The sequence below is a fragment of the Gossypium hirsutum genome, chromosome A01 (assembly GCF_007990345.1).
Source record: "Gossypium hirsutum isolate 1008001.06 chromosome A01, Gossypium_hirsutum_v2.1, whole genome shotgun sequence".
NCBI classification, from domain to species: domain Eukaryota; kingdom Viridiplantae; phylum Streptophyta; class Magnoliopsida; order Malvales; family Malvaceae; genus Gossypium; species Gossypium hirsutum.
In genome coordinates this window covers 20,297,033-20,317,257 of record NC_053424.1, presented here as the reverse complement: position 1 = coordinate 20,317,257, position 20,225 = coordinate 20,297,033, and the positions used below count along the sequence as shown (strand labels likewise).

Genomic DNA, 20,225 nt, shown 5'->3' with positions numbered 1-20,225 from the left:
GCATGACCATAATTGAGGTAAAAATACCATATTGTGTGCGAGCCCACTGTCAGACTATTCGTGATATGTGAAAATGTGGAAAGAAGTTTTATTTGTGATGCCTTCGGTAATGCATCTTTATTGCAAACCAGATTGGCAGATCACGGCCTGACCTTGTGAGAGAAAACATGTTCAATTTAACAAGGAATATGAAAACAAATATGATTATGTTTGATATGCAATTCTGGATTCTGAAAATGGGCCTGAGGATGGCACAAGGTTAGGTTATAGGCAACATTTGGCAGCATGTGTCTGCCAAGGATATTGTTTGCGTTGTTTTGACGAAGTGTTGTTATCAAAAAACTGTACTGGTAACTTGGCATAATCTGTCTATAAGATTGAGTCTCGAAAATGCCTTTATTTTTGGGTCGATTATTGATAACTTGATCAACATTATGTGTCTATCTGGAGCTCACTAAGTTCAATTGAACTTACTCTAGTACCTTTTTTTTTCTCAAGCAATTGGTTAGTAGAAGAAGATCTGTAGAAGGGGAGTGCATTAGAATTGTGCCTGCAAGTGAGCCACTTGTTAATTTTTGTATCATGCATGGCTACAATGGCGGGTGGCGCATAAATCTGTTTTATAATCAACTTTTGTATTTAACTTTATAGTTTGTATTGTTCCGTTTTTAAAAAAAAATTTACCCTTATCATTGAAGTGTACACCAAGCTTTCTTGAATTGCAGATTGTGATCTCTTTTACACGTAATCGCCAATGATGGCAGCGGATGATTAATTGGCTGACTTTATAACCCCCTATGGTTTTTTACTTTAAATATGCGTTACCGATATAGAGAGAAGAAAAATGGTTTGTTATTTAAAGGGGAAATCTTTATAATTGTTTTCTCAAGGATTTAAGTAATATCAAAGAACCTGAGTCTATCAATAACACCCCTAGTCTGTTGGGTGGCTTGATTGGTTGTTTAGTATACACCATGTCATCCAGGGGGCTAAGAGGTGTTACACCTTTTTTATAGGCTAAGATTAGAGGTCTAATCATACTAAAATAACTTTGGTATAATCAAAGTTGGACTGGGAAAAATAACTCTAATGAAAGCCTAATACACAATTTTTTTAATTTGGGAAATCATCGCGTCGTGGTGACATCGTAGGCTTCCTTGTCGTGACGTCGTCCCTGCTTTGGTTCTATTTCATCTTCACGTCGTTGCGACATCGCGTGATTTCACATCGCGATGTCACCTCTATTTTGACTCTGATTTATCTGAAAATGCGAAACACGCTCCATAATTTCTTTATTATTATAATGCTTATGCATACTTGGCAACGGATGATGCATACAATAAGCTTAAGATCTCCCAACAAGAGGAGAGTTCGATAGGTTGAAACAAATTTTTAAGTTCTTGAAACCTTTTTATAAGATTGCTATTTTATTTTCAAGAGCAACTTATCCCACTACCAAATTGTATTTTGACATGTGTATCAAATTAAGTTGAATCTTATGAAAGAAATTAGAAGCCTAGATAGCTTTTTGCAAAATATGGCTCTAGCAATGAAACAATATTTGGACAAATATCAAGATAAATATCGTCTAGTTTTGACTTTGGGGATTATACTTGATCAACTCTTCGAGTTAAAATTTATAAGATTTTGTTTGAAAAAGTACCAATGATCTTGAAATAAAAATAAAAAGTATTTTTGATGAATTGAAAAAGATTGATAAGAAGTATGAAAATGCAAGAGCTTCATACAAGATGGAAATCTTCAAGTGTTGTTTTTTTTTTTTCTGTAGTATATTATATCGATTTATTTGAATGGTTTATTGGATATCTCATTTGATATAAGTTAAATATTGTGTTAACGTTTTATTTTATTTTTTTAGTTCAATAATTGTAATGTCATGAATCTGATATTTTATTTTGAGGACTACAATTATATTTGATATTCTTAGCTGGATATTCTGAACTTTTGTCAATGGCAAGAGAAACTTGGAAGTGTTTTTATTACCATTGTTGCTTTGTGATCAACATTTATCATAGATGGTAGAATTTTGAACAAGTGGAGAGGTTATCTTTTATGTAAAATGTTGGAAGTTTTGACAACCATTCGTATTCGGTAAATTTGATAACTAGCCATATAATTGTTGTTATTTGCTTTACATTATTGTTAAATGGTAAGGAAGAAGGAGAAAGACTGAGAGTAGTGGAGAGATGGTTGTGGGTGGGGATTTACCGTAGTCAAATTCATCTCCATGAGGATTTGATTAGAGTGCGTATGATGGAAAGGTCCAAGGCCCAAGCTTTTAACATACGGATTCCTGGAGTAATTAAAATTTAAGGATTGATAATTACATACATCCGCCGCCTATCACTTTCGCTTTTCTATTGGATACAACTATGCCGAAATTTACATAAGCTTTTTCTCAAATCCGAAATGTATGGTCTCAGTAAAGATTAAAAAAAGGTAAACCTAAAAATGCAAAACCAAACCAGTATCAGTAACAACCACAGCTGCATTTCAACCTTTTCTTTTCCCATGCCATGGTATTTGGATTGAGGACCCTTTGTTATGCTATGAAACATAACCTAAAGGGGAGAAAGTTCCATCTTTTGACCTGCTGTCTATTGTATGCCTCATTATCAGTTGAATGCTCCTCAAATCTAAAACTCAAGTAAACAAACACACCCACACGCAACCATTGATAACCTGGGGTTTTAATAGACAGGGTTTGCATTATCATCGCAAAATTATGACTGCCTCAGATGGCCAAGAGAAAGGGCGAGGAATTTCAAGAAGGAACTCATTCTGTTCAGTCTGAAAGCATCTCTTCCAACTCAGGTTCATCAGAGATGACTGCATCATAATCCGAACCTGTTCCATTATAATGGAGCTTCTCTTGAGGCCAAACTTGATTCTCATCATCATCCAGATCAGGCCATCTTGGTTCATCATTATCATCATAATCATTCTGATCATCACTTACCATAACCTCTTTTTCCAATTTCCCATTTTTCTTGCCTCTTGAATATGCAGTTGCCTTTTCCCTGGCTTCTGAATCTTCACATATACAAGCGGATGGATTCTCATGAAACTCACCCCTTCCTGGCCTGACCTCCTTTGGTTCCCCCATAAAGCCTCTCTGGAATATACGAACTCTAGAGGCAAATGCTTCCCATGTCATGTTGCTTCTGCTCAAGAATAACCGATATAGTTTTTTAGCATTTGGACGAATAGTAGGCTTATGTCCAAAATATTTCCTGCAATAACACAAACAATGAGAAAAGTTGGCCAGCATTTACAGTTACGGAACAGAGAGACTGGAAGCAGGCTTGTTTACCTTCGCCCAGCTAATATCCTAGCCATGTTACCATTGTTGTTGGTGACAAACACATCACTCTCATCACAAACAATAAAGTCAAGTGCAGCCATTCGAGAAGAGAATGAGGAAAATGGTGCTAATTCTTCCTTTGTGGCAATGGTATCTTTGGAGTAGAAGTTCGGGAAGAGTGATTTTAAGGGTCTCAAAGTTTCCTCCCCTCCATACACTTCACCAGAAGCCACATAGATATGAACGTCACTGCCATATCCTAGAGCTCTCAGCATCAAACCAACTTCCTCTGGGGTAAGTGGACACTTTCCTTGCCTCCTTTGCTTATCAGGATTGTTTTTCTGCAAGCCAATAAACAGATCCATACAGCATTTGCATCAGATCAGGGATTGGAGCTGCATGATGCGAGTCACAAACAATACAAATTGGATAATTTAAAAGAACTGCAGTTTCTGTTCTCACAATAGCAGTCACTTCAAGAATTCCCTCTGCATCTCTCTCCCTCTCTTGTTCTTTATAAAATCCTAACCCACTTGAAGCTTTTATAATGTTTACAATTAATATGTCATGCAAATAGAAAGAACTGCATTCCCCCCCCCCTTTCCATTGGTGGGAGTACACAACAGTATTTATAATCTGAAAAATTACTAAACTTACTTTCCAAATTGCAAGTTCTTTGTCTGTAAAAAAATAAGAATCAGGATGCATTAAACGACTAAGAGTATGAAACTTGAGCCTTACATGTAAAGTTTTCCACCTCTTTCGTATTGCACCTAGTTCATTCCTTTCCTTTTCACCTCCACCATAATCACATCCTGAGAATGCAAGCATATCAGGCTCAAACCTGTAACAAAAACATTTTGCTGCATCAATGATCTTATACCTGCCTTTTATTATTGAATAGAAAAGATAACGACACATTCATTCATTGCCTAATGTGGACACATCTATAATGATGGTTGAAGGCATATCTTTAACACAGGCAACATATTTTCATTGTAACATCAGATATTTGACCTTCCAGCAAATGGCCATGCTGCCATTTACAGACTATAAAGGAATTGGAGGGTTGTGTATAGTTAGTTGTATTATTCATTTTTGTAACTGTATTATGCATGCAGCAGTTTCAATCCTAAAATATGAAGTCCAGGGATGCTTGTGCACACAGCTATTAAGCATGATAGATATAGAGGTATAAAGATACATGCCTCAAGTGCAAAGCAATATAACGCTTGCTCCTCATCCTCATTCGATGAACAAGTGTTTTCCCCATTTCTAGAATAGGGTCAGCAAACTTCAGAGCATGGTAGTTAACTCGGCATCTTAGCTTCTGCAAATCTGTATCCAATTTGTTTGCAAGTCTGTAATCAAACTTGTTGAGCTGAACTGCATGCTTCGCATAACAAGACAAGTGCCATTAGTGAAACCAACATATATTAGATAGCTCTAAAAGACAAAAATAATATCAACTCCCCTGAATTTTATCATTAGATAGAAAGAGTGACATCATGGTGTTACGCGCCTTGGCTTAAGATCTAGTCACAGGTCTAGACGAGAAAGTATCCTTGCTTCGACCTATGGTTACTCAAAGGCAGATTCGTCTTTGACTGAACCCCCTTCCCAAACTAACGTTTGTGATAAAAAATAAACTCCCCTTTTATTTCATATTGGCAGCCTTTTTATAGGCTGTTAATTACAAAGGAAAATCCTAATCTAATTCCTAATTTAAAGTTTATAAGGAAATAAAAAACCTAGTAAAACTAAAACTCCTAAAGAAATTAAATAAATGTAGAATTCTAATTCCTCCGTTGATATTGTTTTCCAATGAAAACATCTATATCATTACTCCCCCTCTCGGAGTTGAGCTTGTCCTCAAGCTCAAATTCAGGATAAGCTGCTCGAAAATTATCAATTGGTCCCCAAGTGGCATCTTCTTGAGGACATCCTGCCCATTGCACTAATAGTTCCTGCCGACCCCGATTAAGCCTGGTATTAATAATAGCTTGTGGAGTAGGCAAGGCCTTGCCATCAAATACTAAGGGCAAGTCTCCTACCGCATCTGGTTGAGGTCCCTTGTATTCTTTGAGGAAAGAAACATGAAATACATCATGTATTCTGCTGCCTGTAGGTAATTCAAGCTGATAGGCCACTGATCCTATTTTGTTCAAGACTTTAAAAGGACCAAAATATTTTGGCAATAACTTGTGATGCTTCTGTTTAGTTATCGTCAATTGTCGATACTGTTGAAGCCGTAACCAAACCCAAATCCCCGACTTTAAAATTCAACTCTCTGTGCCCCAAATCATAAGTGGCTTTCATTCGTTGCTGAGCTTGCAAGAGTCTATCCCGAACATTGTGTAAAAGTGCATCCCTATCTTGTAGAGCCTTATCCACAGCTTCAATCCTTGTAGAACCAGCTAAATAGGAGAGAAGTCGAGGTGGATCCCTACCGTATACTAATTGGAACGGAGTGGCCTTTAGGGCAGTGTGATATGAGGTGTTGTAGCAATACTCAGCCCATGGAACCCAATCGACCCACTGTCGTGGACGATCACTAGAGAGGCATCGTAGGTACATTTCTATTGTTCGGTTAACTACCTCTGTCTGACCATCAGATTGGGGATGGTATGCTGAGGAAAAAGCGAGCTTAGAACCACTTTGACGAAATAATTCCTTCCAAAACAGGCTGAGGAAAACTTTATCACGGTCTGAAACTATGGATTCCGGCAAGCCATGAAGTCGGAATACCTCTGCAAAGAAGACGGTAGCAACAGATATAGCAGTAAATGGATGGGACAAAGGTAAAAAATGAGCGTACTTCGACAGTCTATCCACAACCACCATAAGTACCGATTTCCCTTTTACTTTGGGTAGACCCTCCACGAAATCCATAGAAATATCAGCCCAAACATGTTGTGGTATTGGAAGAGGTTGAAGTAAACCTACGGGCTGTAAATTTTTCCATTTTGTGGCGTTGGCATACTAAACAATGTTGCACAAATTCTGAGGTTGCAAGCTTCATTCCTTTCCAAAAAAAATCTTGGCGAAGACGATGCAATGTTTTCAATTCCCCTTCATGTGCCATAGCATGTATAGAGGAGATAAGAGTGGGAATAATTGGTGAGGTAGGTAAAAGGTACAACCTCCCTTTGAAGAAAATCAACCCATCTTGTGCAACCCAATCGGGCCCCAACTCTCCTTGTAGAATTCTTTGCTGGAGTTGTGATAATTCTAGGGAAGCTTCTATTTCTCGTCTGATGGCTTTAAGAATTTCAACTTGAGGGAATGAAACAGTCATAAGGTGTGGTAAGTCTTCGTCTTTTCTAGATAAAGCATCTGCAGCCCTGTTCAACTTCCCTGCTTTATATTCCACTCGAAAATCAAACCCCATTAGCTTGCTGATCCAATGTTGTTGTGGGGATGTCGTAAGTCGTTGGTCTAACAAATACTTAAGACTGAAGTGATCAGTACGGATGAGGAAATGCCTTCCCCAAAGATAGGGTCGCCAATGAGTCACTGCCTTTGCCAAACCAATTAATTCATGTTCGTAGGCAACCAACTTAAGGTGTCGATCTGCAATCTTGCAACTGAAAAAGGCAATGGGGTGTCCCTTTTGCTATAGTACAGCTCCAAACCCGCTGTCCGAAGCATCACATTCAACCACAAATTCCTCCGCAAAGTTGGGTAATTGCAAAACTGGGGCTGCTAAAAGAGAAGTTTTTAATTGGGTGAAAGCAACATCAGCTTCCTTAGTCCAGTTGAAGGCATTTTTCTTTAAAAGAGATGTTAAGGGTGCAGCCACTTGTCCATAATTCTTGATGAATTTTCTGTAATATCCTGCCAACCCAAGAAGCCTCGTAGAGCCTTGGTAGTTTTAGGAGTTGGCCAATCGGTGACATCTTTAATTTTAGTGTGATCAACCTCGACCCCTTCACCATGGATGACATGACCGAGGTAGGTTACCTGAGACTCTCCAAAGAAACACTTGGATTTCTTTAAGAACAACATATTATCCCGCAAAAGTTCAAAAACTAATCTTACATGATGCATATGTTTAGTCCATGTTTTGCTATAAATTAATATGTCATCAAAGAAAACTAAAACAAACTTATGCAAGTAAGGGCGAAAAATGTCATTCATCAAACTCTGAAATGTGGAAGGGGCATTGGTAAGCCCGAATGGCATGACAAGAAACTCAAAGTGTCCATGGTGGGTTCGGAAGGCTGTCTTTTCCACATCAGTAGTTGCCATTCTAATTTGAAAATATCTCGATCGTAAATCCAATTTTGTAAAATATTTTGCCCCATGAAGTTCGTCCAACAATTCATCCACGACAAGAATCGGATATTTGTCTTTAACAGTGCAAGCATTAAGCTCTCGATAATCGATGCAAAAACGCCATGACCCGTCATGCTTCTTTACTAATAGTACTAGAGAAGAGAATGGTGATCTACTGGGTCGAATGATTCCTTGTTGTAACATTTGGTCACACTGCTTCTCAATCTCATCCTTTTGAAAATGTGGATATCGATAAGGCCTGACTACAATTGGTCCCGTTCCTGGTTTGAGAGTTATACGATGGTTACATTTGCGGTTAGGAGGTAACCCAGACGGTTCTTGGAATAAATGCGCAAATTCTACCAGTAGCTTATCTAATACTATATTAGTTAAATCCTGTCCCTGTATCAAGCTGAGTCGTGAAACTTCTTCTGGGTGCTGCCCTTGCCAGAGTATCTTCTTCTTGTTTACTGCAAATTGCATAATTAAGGAGCTGAAATCCCATAAAATTGGACCAAGGGTACACAACCATTTAACCCCCAAAATCATATCAAACCCTTCTAATGGTATTGTATAAAAATCAACTTGAAAGTTGTCATTGGCCACAACGAACTGTATTGATTTACAAATGCCAATGCTAGGAACCCGTTCTCCATTTGCCACACATACTTGCAACCCCCTTTTCTTTTGTATTTTCAGTCCCAATCTTGGCACTAGACCTTCGCGTAGAAAGTTATGTGTACTGCCTGAATCAACGAGAGCTAACACTGTTTTTCCTGACACCTTTGCTGGTAGTTGCATAGTAGATGAATTGCAAGTTCCTCTAATGGCATGTAAGGAAATTTCAAGATCATCTACCTCATCATCTTGCTTATCTTCAATATCTGGTACTTCTATCCAAAATAGCCTTTTACATTTGTGCCCCATGGAGTAAGACTCGTCACAATTATAACACAATCCCTTAGCCCTTCTCTCCGCCATCTCTGCTCGTGTCAATCTTTTGATAAATGGTGCGGAAGAACCTATTTTGCTGTTATTCCCCATTGGTTTCGTTGTTTGTCCTCCTCCCTTTGCAAAGCTCTTAGTTGTTGGAATAATGGAATTGCTGCCAGTGTTTTGGGAAGCTGACCAGTTTAGATTGGTTTGAGATAACATCTTGGAAGAGACTTTTTGTTTCCGTTCCAAAGCTCGAGCCATATTCATTGCAACTCCAAGGTTTCCCGGTTGTTGCATCTCGATATCAATTCTAAGTTCCTCTACTAATCCGGCAGTAAAAAGGTTTACTTGTTGTCGAGGTTTAAGATCAGTAGTCCTAGCCAATAGTGATTGAAATTGACGTTGATATTCTTCTACCGTCCCAGTTTGTCTCAAGTTTGCAAGTTCCCCCAAGGGGTTATTACTCATAGGTGGCCCAAACCTGACATGACAACACTCTCTAAAGCGCTCCCAATCCAAATTTGCCTCCTCTTCCTCGATTTGATCAAACCACAATTGTGCTTCTCCTAAGAGATGGAATGAAGCTAAGCCGACTTTGTCTTCTTCGTTGGTCCGCTGATTGCCAAAAAACTTTTCGCATCTTTTTAACCATCCTAAAGGATCACCAACACCATCATAAGTGGGAAATTCCATCTTGGAGTATCTTGGCACCATGCCCCCACCGTGTTGTGAATCTGAATTTCTTTTCTTGCCTCCACTGCTGCCTTGTTCTTCATTATTTTTTCTAAATTCTCTTTCGTTGTCTTTTGGACCGAAAGAGATAAAATCGCCATCTGCTCCTCTAATACTTGTTGCCTTGTAGCCATTTGTTCCATAAATGCCTCCAGCTTGGCTGTCAAAGTTTTTTCGTCACCCATGACAGCTGGCTCCGATACCAAGTTGTTATGCGCCTTGGCGTAAGATCTAGTCACAGGTCTAGACGAGAAAGTATCCTTGCTTCGACCTATGGTTACTCAAAGGCAGATTCGTCTTTGACTGAACCCCCTTCCCAAACTAACGTTTGTGATAAAAAATAAACTCCCCTTTTATTTCATATTGGGAGCCTTTTTATAGGCTGTTAATTACAAAGGAAAATCCTAATCTAATTCCTAATTTAAAGTCCTAATAGAATTCCTAATTTAAAGTTTATAAGAAAATAAAAAACTAGTAAAACTAAAACTCCTAAAGAAATTAAATAAATGTAGAATTCTAATTCCTATTCCTCTGTTGATATTGTTTTCCAATGAAAACATCTATATCACATGGTTGAAACAAAAACATGTTGAGACTTACAATGAAACAAATGTCAACAGAAATATAAAAGCCATCCAATAAAGGGACTAGAGATATGAGCTCAAATTTTCAAAAAGTTTTCCAATAAAACTTATTAGCATTCTGAAAGTTGTGTATGCTGGTTCTCTAGACACTTTCTGCTTCCAGTAATAATAAGACTACTTATAAAGGATCTAAAAGCTCAAGCTGATTTCCCACCATAGCTTCATGGTTATTCCTATTAAGGAAAGGTTTGTCATTATGAGTGCAAGGTTTCCATGCATCACCAATTTTTAGCCTTTTAGCTACCACTCTTAATTACTCTCAGATTCTATATAGCACATAGAAAGATAAGACTATTTGACGCAGGAGCTTAAAATTAAAAATAAATAATATATTTGTATTATTTCAGCTTATTTTATTTAGTTTAAAGAATTAGATATGATTTTTTGACAGCTAGGATTATTATTACTTGAGGGTTAAATCTAGGATAATTAAACTTTATTTGCAAGGAAGAGTAGAAACTTTGTTAGCAAGTAAGTCTCCTATTACTATGCTGTAATAGAATTGACAGCAGCAGACTTTCATTACTATTTCCTACAAGTTAATAAAGAAACCTAGAGGTTTTCTATAACCCTAAGTTTTCTAGAGTTCCATCTTCTTTCCGATTCGTTTCTTCAGCCCTAATTCTTTTCTATTGTTGCTGTTTTCTTCCCCAATACACATCAATTTGGTAATCAGAGCCTAATTAGATTCTAGGGTTTATATTAGGGTTTGTTATTAAGCCATAGTTTTATGCATTAGTGGTCGAGGAAGACAAAAACAGTGTCAAGAAACAGAATTGGCTGCGCTATGACGTGCGACAGAAGAATTTTCGCGTGCAGTTTATGCTTGGCTGGGACAGGAACAAAAGGGAACCTTGATGGAGATTCCTAAAGGTGCCCGCAACCAATTTGAAATACCGGAAGGTAGTCTTGCTGATAAATTTGATTTTGGTGATGAAGAAAACAACTTTCATGATGCTGGACCTGCAAACCTTGTTGCACGAGGTGGATTGAATGAGTGGTTGATGCATGCCCTTCAAGTAAACAAGGGTGGAATCAACATTGAAGTTGCTGATTCTCTTAGCAAAATGCATGTAGAAGAGAAAGATTATGATATGTTAGAACTGATTTATGACGAATATCCTGAAGAAAGTGAAGCAATTAATGTTCATACGGTTCATGGAGAGTCTTTGGTTGTTCATACAATCATAGACACATCTTTAGAAGAAGGGGAGATTTGGAGGCAAGTTGAAAATCTTTTGGATATCTCAAGGGAAACTATGTCCGAATGTTAATTCTGAAATAAAAAAAAGCTGATTCAGTTTCTACAATTAAAAAAGATTCTTCTGAGAGAGAATCCAATGTTGAACTCAATAAAAAGCAAGAAAACTTGAAGGCAAGTAACAGTGTAAAGGTGATGCAGCCTTTTAGAGTAAAATTACTTGCACTCGATGTGAAAGCTAAGTTAGCAAAAGGTGTTACTGAAAATTTGGTCCAATTATCTCGGGTGAAATAGGCGTTGCTAAAATAGGAAAGTCTTCGTGAAGAGGTAAGAATGAGGATTTTTCGTTGATAATTTCACATGACCGTTTTCCTTGGCATCCAGACAACAAATATTTGTTTGAACCTCTTGGTCTAGCACATTTTTTCTCCGAGACAACTTTTAAGACTATAGATGACCTTTATGAGTGGTTAGTAACGCCAAACACATTTAGGCGGATCATGAGTGAGGTAAGTAGACAACTTACGCATTACAAAACAGCATCCAGCTGCTGTAATAGCTACCTTAAATGCAGAACTAACTATTCTGAACGTGCACAATCATGAGAACTTCATTAATTTCAGTGGAACACCAATCAGCTATGGTGCTAATGCTATTTCACTTAAAAAGTCAGTTTTAGCTGAGAAGACTAATATCTTGGTATCGGCTAAGACTTCAGGGACTCCTTTGCTTGATGAAAGGTCACTGTTGGCATGCATAGGTCACACATTTCCAACTGGTTGCTGATTTCAAATCAGCTTAACACTGCCAATTAGACTGGGGAAAGTGCCTCCACTGTTACACTGGCTTGATCATAAGAAAAGCAAAACTTCATTCAATTTTTTGCCTTCCATTTCTGTTACACCGATTACACAGCCTAATCAGCTAAAGAAGGCACTTCAATCAATTGATTCCAATAATGTAAAGGAGAATGCCCTTTTCAAGGAGTACGTAGCTATCGGTAAAAATGCATCTGATGCACAGCTGTTAGTAACACAGAATCAACATTCCAATGGAATTCATTTTGATGAGTTCGGAGGTTTCTTCAATGTAAAAATATTGAGCCAAGCTAATGATCTTGCTAAAAGTAATGGATCATATTTCTGGAGATCAAGTGTAACTAGTGTTGAAAGCAACTCATATGGACATGGCAGGTCCAAGAAATCAAGTGTTGAAAGCAAGCCATCTGGACATGGAAGGTCTAATTCAGATGGTGTCGGAAAACAACAAGGCAATGACACCGTAAAACATCAGACCATACACAGGCTTCTTTTTTCTCTCATCGTTGCATTCAGATCATGTGCTCTTAGTACATTATCTGATAAATCATCCATCCTCTCTTACGCTGCCTCTTTTACAATAGAATCACAAGAAATCGCGATGGCAGTACGTGTGATCAACTGTTTGTACTTTCTTAACAGTTTTTGCACAATATGTCTGAGACTACATTTCCTTGCAATGCAAGAAAAAGAGCAGTTATTTTTTCTGCTTGGATTCATGGAGGAAAAAATCTTATAGAAGGGGGGATTAATGTGACTGCAGATTTGCAATGTGGTGATGCCTTCCAATTATTCATTAGTTCTGGTGCACTTCTTGTTTTCCCATGCTTACAATATGAAGGTGTGGGTGAAACAGCAAAGTTGAGAAGATTAAAACGTATAGCTGAGGATACTGAATTCTATGATGTGGATATGGCTAAGAAACTAAAATCCATCACGCAAGGTGAATTTATTTCACGACAAGAAAAAGGCTTTCATGGTATCATGGTATCCGTATATAGCACAAGATTTCCCACATCCAATGCTTTAGAATTGTTCAAAGATGAGGAGACGTACAATCTTGAGCTTTTGAATGATGAAAGTGTAACTAGTTTGGATCAGATGAAGGAAATGCTTGAGTTTAGAAAGAATGTCAGCACAGCATTGAAGTTTGGCAAGTCACCTTGGGAAGCTATGGATGGTTACACTGAGCATCTGTTGTCAAAACTTTCTGATGAAGGACAAGGCAGCCACTTTCATCCTGAGTTGGACAAGGCTGTTTGCACCGAAATTCGGAAGGTTGGTGATCAAGGTTTGAGCATAGAAGATGTTTATACTCTTGTCAGAATTCCAGGAGAAAAGGCACCTGAAATTATCATTCTTGCACTTCAAGAATTTGTAAGAGATCAGATAGTTTACTATTCTCTAATGGTTAAAGCTGCCAATAACCTTGACCAGGAAATCTGGGAATGAAGTTGCATGGGCATATAAAGTAGGAGAAGGAAATCATAAAAACCAAAATCATGCTTTAATTATTACCTGTAGAGAAGCTTTTCAAACTGTTGATATGATCCAGGACAATTACATGAAGGAGAGACTGGAAAGAGCTGATCGAGAAAATTATGCTGAAGTGGTGAAAGTTCTCTTACCGGAGTCAAGTTTTCCAGACCAGGGAGAATGACGCAGGAGCTTAAAATTAAAAAATAAATAAATATATTTTATTATTTCAGCTTATTTTATTTAGTTTAAAGTATTAGATATGTTTTTCTGACAGTTAGGATTAATATTGCTTGAGGGTTAAGTCTAGGATTATTAATTAAACTTTATTATCAAGGAAGAGTAGAAACTTTATTAGCAAGTAAGTCTCCTATAAATATGCTGTAATAGAATTGACGGCAGCAGACATTTATTATTATTTCCTTGAAGTTAATAAAGAAACCTAGAGGTTTTCTATAACCCTAAGTTTTCTAGAGTTCCATCTTCTTTCCAATTTGTTTGTTCAGCCCTAATTCTTTTCTATTGTTGCTGTTTTCTTCCCCAAACCACATCACTATTACTCTAATTCTTCAAAATCCTATCCAGCTCCAGGAACCAGCAAACCAACTTCTGCTTACAAGCATGGTTGATTTCAGAAACATATTTGTTAATTTTTCTCCATAACGAAGGAAAAGATAGAAAGAGTAGAGGCAGCTATACAGTCACAAGAAAAGAAAAAGTAAAAGTAAATAAAGAAATCCAAAAGCAGCTCCTGACCAGTTAAGGATTACACGAATAAACTGACCATTAAAAATATGGAGAATAGGAACTTACATGCCTTTTCAAAATAACCGGCAATACACGATTTTGGTAACATCTTTCACTACATTTCCTTGGAACACGCATGGTGTATGGAGTCCAACTCTTCCCTCCCCTTTTAGGCAGCTGCTTTATAATTTTAACATCTTTTGACAAAGATGATATGAACCAATCAACATCAAAGATCTCTGAGAAGTTACTGGACAAGAGAAAGCAGAAATTGTCACATAACATATTGACAACTGAATTCATGCAGAACTTCTTCCATTTAATATGGATGGCTAAATGATATTAGGAATTCAAATGGCTAAATATCTTTCATTACATTACACACCTTGCGTCCTTCCAAAAGGATTTTTGGTCCAGCTTTGGGACAACAAGAGTAGCATTCAAAATGCGAGCAGCAACAACAGCATCTGTAATCTGCCACATGCATTGCTAGTAAGCTTGACCATAAAATGGCATCAATAGAGCGATAAAACAATGATCCAATCCTTTTGGGCATAAGACATTGATGATAAGTCAGTAACAGAAAGTTCAAACTAGGGACTAAAGGACCAATAGCTTTAAGCATGTCAGTAGATCACTAAAGTTTCCATCAGACAGAAGCAGGTGAAAGCAATGCCCCATGCTTGTTACAGATTTTGATTCATTTGCAGCGCATCACATTATTTTCTGTTTAAACAGTTTAGTTTCCAATTGAGCAATCCTTCAAGCAGACACTCCACTATACAATTTCGTTCCATATTTATATCCACTTACAATTACAACTAAACTACTATATTTCCACTCTGACCAATCAAGAGAATGCATTTTTAAGTTCCGCCATTGCAAGCTCTATGAGGATTTAGCAAGAGAAACATGAATTTTACTTGCTGGCTTTGCAGCTTCTTGTGCTAATTAGGACATTGAACCCAAAATTAAGGCAGTAAAATGCTAAAAGACATCATCCTTGCAGATAAAATAACCGTATTGAGAAGTAGCTATCACAATTACCCCGGTTCTTTGTTGGTTCAAGCCTCCACTAGTGGCAATAGCCAAATATCTAGTGGGATGTGAAACAGCTTCAGCTTCTGCAATACAATAAACGCATTAATGCTTTTTCTGTTGCATAAGTGTATCTGCAATTTCATAACTGTTCAAAGCAGTATAAAAACCCTAAATCATCACAATCCTTTTATCATTATCGTTGACGATTTGACGTTTCCCAAATCCATTATCAAAGGAACCCAAAGTTTCTGTATAAAAATGTACAATTAATCAATTAAATTAGAGAAAAAAAATGATTACACGCACTTGCAAATTTTGCGCTGACATTACTGCATCCATAAAAGAATTTAGCATTTCTCGAACTCCATATATCCCGATCTAATTTTCCTCCGCTACTCTGATTCTCGGAAACAATATTAGATTAAATCAACGGTTGGTATCCAATGCAATCTAAATCAAAACGCATAATCACTAAAATTATAAATAATAATACAAGAAAAGAATGAAGCCTAACTGGAACACGGAAAACTGAATCTCCACTGGTAACAGGATCCTCAACGACTGCGTTAAACTACACAAAGGGAAAAAAGATGAAGTTATGCGTAAACAAAAACCAGACATAAATTCAACGCGAATTAAAACCTAGGAGAGAGAGAGAGAGTAGGAAATACAGAGTTGTGGTGATGGCGAAGGTGAAAGTGCTGCGATTCGTTTGGAGAAGGAGCGAGAAAGGAAAGGAAAGCGAAGAGGATAAGAAGAACACCGGAAATGGCGGATATGAACTTAACCAGAGAGCGGAAGCGGTTGTAGGAAAGGTTTCGCCGCCGTGGCAAGGCCATTGCAAGGATTCAGGTGACGCCGGTTTTCACTCTCTTCCAAGCAAGAAATAAAAGTGGAGAGAGTGAGAAAGTGATTGATCTCTCTCTGCTACGACTCCGCCATAACTTGAAGCTTATTAATAGTAACAAAGTATTGCCATTGGCCCCGATAAGGACAAAATGAAATGAGAAGTAAAAAAAAGTATGAACAAAAACCACCTCGAGACGAAATGAATAACAGGTGGGGTGAGTGCGGTGGTGATCTGGCTTTTACCCAGTTTCATTTTAAAAAAAAGAAAAGAAAAAAGAATACGAGTGTTTTACTATCACAATTCACTACCAGCCTCAAAAATGAGGTGAAAACTGAAAAAATAAAACGATTAAGGGTTAATTTGATAATGCTTTTGAGAAGTGCTTTTGAGAAATGCTGTAGAAAAGTGTTTTTGAAAAACTTGATTTAAAATTTGAGTGTTTAGCATTGCTGTCAAAAAGTACTTTTGAGAAATAAAATATCCATTTTAGACATATTATTATCAAGTAACAAATATACATTTAAATAATATTTAAATTAATTAATGTTATTATATTTTAGTAAGAATATAAAAAAATATATTATAATCTCTTGTTAATATTTTAATATATAAAATATAAATTTTAAATATTTTTAAGCAATAAATATTAATTATTTATAAAATTTAATTAGAGTATATAAATTATATTTTAAATATTTAAATATAACTATTAAATATTTGTAATTAGTATTTTAAAAAATATTTTTTTATTTTTAATTAATGATTTTAATACATTTGTAATTAAGTACCAAGAAAAAAAAGAGAAGTACTCTATTATTGAAGGGGTAAAAAAGTAATTAAGCACTAAAAGTGCTTTTGAGAGAGAAAAAGCTTCCGTTTCAGAAATGCTTTTCAAAAGCACTTCTGAAAAGCTAAAAATTTCAGTCAAAAGTAACTTGTTCTGCACAGCTTTTCTTCCAAAAATGCTTTTGGAACCAGAAGTGCTTTTAAAAAGCAATGCAGAACTGGCCCTAATTAAAAGAAGCTCGATAATTCTCTCTCAAAAAAGCAAAAAATAGTAATTACAAAACATGATTTTTTTTTTAAATAGAAACAAATAACGAAGTATGTTTTATACTTTTTAAAAAATAAATTACTTATATTATTTTATCTTATATTGTACTAATTTTAGTGCGATGCATGGATTTAATAAATTTAATAATTATTAAATAGGGAATTTACAAATAATAATAAAGTATTTGATCAATAATACATTCAAATAATAGTGTGATAGTATATAATATTTTAAATAATTTTATAACTGTTTTTAGACTTTTTTTTTGAAAACATGCATATGCGAAGTATTTAAATTTTTTAATTAATATGAACCGAAACTCATTTATGTTTTAAACAGTTTTCAGTAAACTATGAAAATAGTTACTTTTATTTATCTTAAATTATATTTTAGTCACTTATGTTTGAAATGTTTCGTTTTAGTTACTTACATTATCATGATGTAACATTTTGGTCACTAAGCCATTAATTGTCAATAATGGTATAATAGTAAGCTGACGCGACATGTTAAATTATCATTTTAAACGAAAATTTTAGGTTAAATTCTACAATTGATCTTTATATTTTTTTCATTCTGTGTAATTTAATTTTTTATTTTATATTCTTTTAACTTTCCTTTTTTTTCCTCTCTTTTCTATTTCTTTTATCGTAGTTTTTATATGTTTTTCATTTGTTAAAACTAATCCCTATATTTTTATTTTTTTAAACAATTTAATTTTTTCGAGTGAGGCGAGCTTGTGGACTAGTTTTAACAAATAGAAAACATAGAAAAACTACGTTAAAAAAATGAAAAAGGGAGGAAAATAGATGGAGAAGGAAAAGAGAATGGATAAAAAAGGGGAAAGTTAAAAAACATAAAAAAAATTAAATTGCTCAAAATGAAAAAATATAGGGATCAATTGTAGAATTTAACCTAAAATTTTTATTTAAATGATGATTTAACGTGTCACGTCAACTTACTGTTAGACCATTAATGGCAATTAACGGCTCAGTAACCAAAATGTTACAACATGATAACGTAAGTGACTAAAATGTAATATTTCAAACATAAATGACTAAAATGCAACCTGAAGCAAAGAAAAGTGACTATTTTTAGTAGTTTACCCTTTGAAAATTTTGTAAAGTTTTTTTTTATTTAAATACACTTTCAAACAGATTTTTCTAAAAAAAATAGGTAAAATGTTTTTTTAATAACTCATTATTTTTATTAGCAATAACTTAGAGTTAAGCATTTATGTTTATATTTAAGCATTTAATAGTGTTTGTATCACAAATCAACTGAATATCAATTCAGTTAAAAAATATTGAGGTAATGTTTGAAACTTCACCTAGTAATTAGATTTAGCTTTAATTACTTATAATTATATAAAGGTTTCATGTTTGGATAACCATTATAATTAGTGAGTCTCACTAATTGCATATAATTGTAGCAGACTTGTCCATGGGTCAAACGACCCGACCTGAAGGCCTGCTCGAAAAATAGGGATTTGAACAAAAATATAAATTCAAAAAATGGAATTGGACAAAAAATAAACCTGTTTTCAAAATGAATCAGGTATGATTTTTTCCCCGGGCCCAGCCCCCCAAACCATATGGCTAAATAGGCCACCCTTTCTTTTCTTTTCCTTTCCCAGCTTCCTTAGCCACCCTCCCCTAAATTCCTAATTCTAATCCTTAACATAGTAATATTAACACATCCAAATCCATTCTTCACTCCAACACCCATTAACCACCACTATCATTATTAACCACTCTAGTCACCACCGGTCCATTATTGTTCACCAACCACCACTGTTGCTTCTTGATAGAGAACTCAAAGGTAACAACCGTCATCATTTCCATCATTTTTGAACTATTTTTCTTTTAACTCTCTATTTTTTTTTCTTTTATGGTTTTAAAGGTTTGCCTTTGATTTATAAGAGAAGTGTCTCGAACTCATTTACACTGTTGGCATGTTGCTATTATTTCTTTATGTTTTAAGATAATATAAGAGAGAATGCTTTATCTGTCAACTATCAATTAAATAAAGACTAACTGCTACAGAAGATATTTTTCTTAAAGAAATGTTTGAACTTACTAATGTCGATTGTGATAAAAGCTTGCACCAAGGTGCAGAAGTCTCAGGATTTGGATTCTGTTTCTGGCCAATAGTCCATGTAAAGAATGAACTTATCCCTTTGTTTAAAGCAATTGGCGCTGAACCATTAAAACAACCAAATCCAATTTTAAACAAAATGACACTTATGAATTGAAAAAAAAGCCAAAAAGAACGCTTCAAGAATCAAAATCACTCAAACGACACTTGTAAATTCAAGAATCAAAAAGTAAGAAGTGAAAGAACGCATCTAAAAACTCAAATGCAAATCCAAATTAACTAAATTAAACTAAAATAACGATATATATGTCAATATAAAATAGTAGAAAACAAGAACTAACTATCAGCTATGGGTATTGCCACGGTGACAGTAGTCGAAGAAGTATCGGCCTTCCTGACGTTCACGTTATCGTTGATCAGAGCATCTTTGTTCCTACAATTGCTAGAATGCATTGTAGGAGATGTGCACATTACTTTGGAAAGCTTCGCCCCTAACATCAATTTCTCCACATTTTCCATCACAAGCAGAGCCCAAAAGTAGAGAGTCTTCTAATGTGTTTTATGTAAAACCAAAGAAGATCTCTTGCCAGTGTTATAGGAATGATGAGCAAAGGTGGGAGGAGATTTTCGTCTTTAAAAAAAAAAAGAGCTATCACAAGAGACATTGAATAGGCAATTAAGAGCTCAACCCTCTGAATGGGTATGTGTGAACATAATAGGGCCCGCATGGAATAACTGATTCGACAGTTAAATTTCAACCAAATAGATACAGCATTGTAGCGTGGAATAAGGATGGAATAGAATGGCCATTTTGTCAAACCAAACATGTTCTAAATATCTCTAGTCATCTCTTAGAAACTTTAATTTAGACTTTTTTTTAATCTACTTAATTAAATTGTTGTCTTTTAACTTATGACCCTAAACGCAATTACACTATTTATAGTAAATTAGATTATGGCACATCCATAATATGAGTGAAAATTTTATATAAAATGTATATAAAAATGAGATGACCTTTAATTAAAATCG

At 35.6% G+C, this 20,225-nt stretch overlaps 1 protein-coding gene across 1 annotated transcript; it reads right to left on the bottom strand.

Annotated features, from left to right (window-relative positions):
- Positions 1 to 2,344: 2,344 nt before the first annotated feature.
- Positions 2,345 to 16,287, bottom strand: LOC107917969 (O-fucosyltransferase 16). Its single transcript, XM_041117627.1, has 10 exons — positions 15,870 to 16,287; positions 15,713 to 15,769; positions 15,505 to 15,595; positions 15,205 to 15,281; positions 14,543 to 14,631; positions 14,224 to 14,407; positions 4,534 to 4,718; positions 4,067 to 4,169; positions 3,335 to 3,666; positions 2,345 to 3,254 (listed from the first exon to the last, which is right to left on the bottom strand). Exons 1-10 carry the CDS (start codon positions 16,035 to 16,037, stop codon positions 2,807 to 2,809), a joined length of 1,734 nt encoding a protein of 577 aa, XP_040973561.1. The 5' UTR covers positions 16,038 to 16,287; the 3' UTR covers positions 2,345 to 2,806.
- Between the last annotated feature and the right edge of the window lie 3,938 nt (positions 16,288 to 20,225).

Excerpts from the sequence above, each read along its gene's own strand:
- LOC107917969 (XM_041117627.1), bottom strand. The coding sequence starts at position 16,037 with ATGGCCTTGCCACGGCGGCGAAACCTTTCCTACAACCGCTTCCGCTCT. Across the intron at positions 15,770-15,869 it reads TTCGCCATCACCACAACTCT|TTTAACGCAGTCGTTGAGGA; the intron begins GTATTTCCTACT and ends CCCTTTGTGTAG. Across the intron at positions 15,282-15,504 it reads TGTCAGCGCAAAATTTGCAA|AAGCTGAAGCTGTTTCACAT; the intron begins GTGCGTGTAATC and ends ATTGTATTGCAG.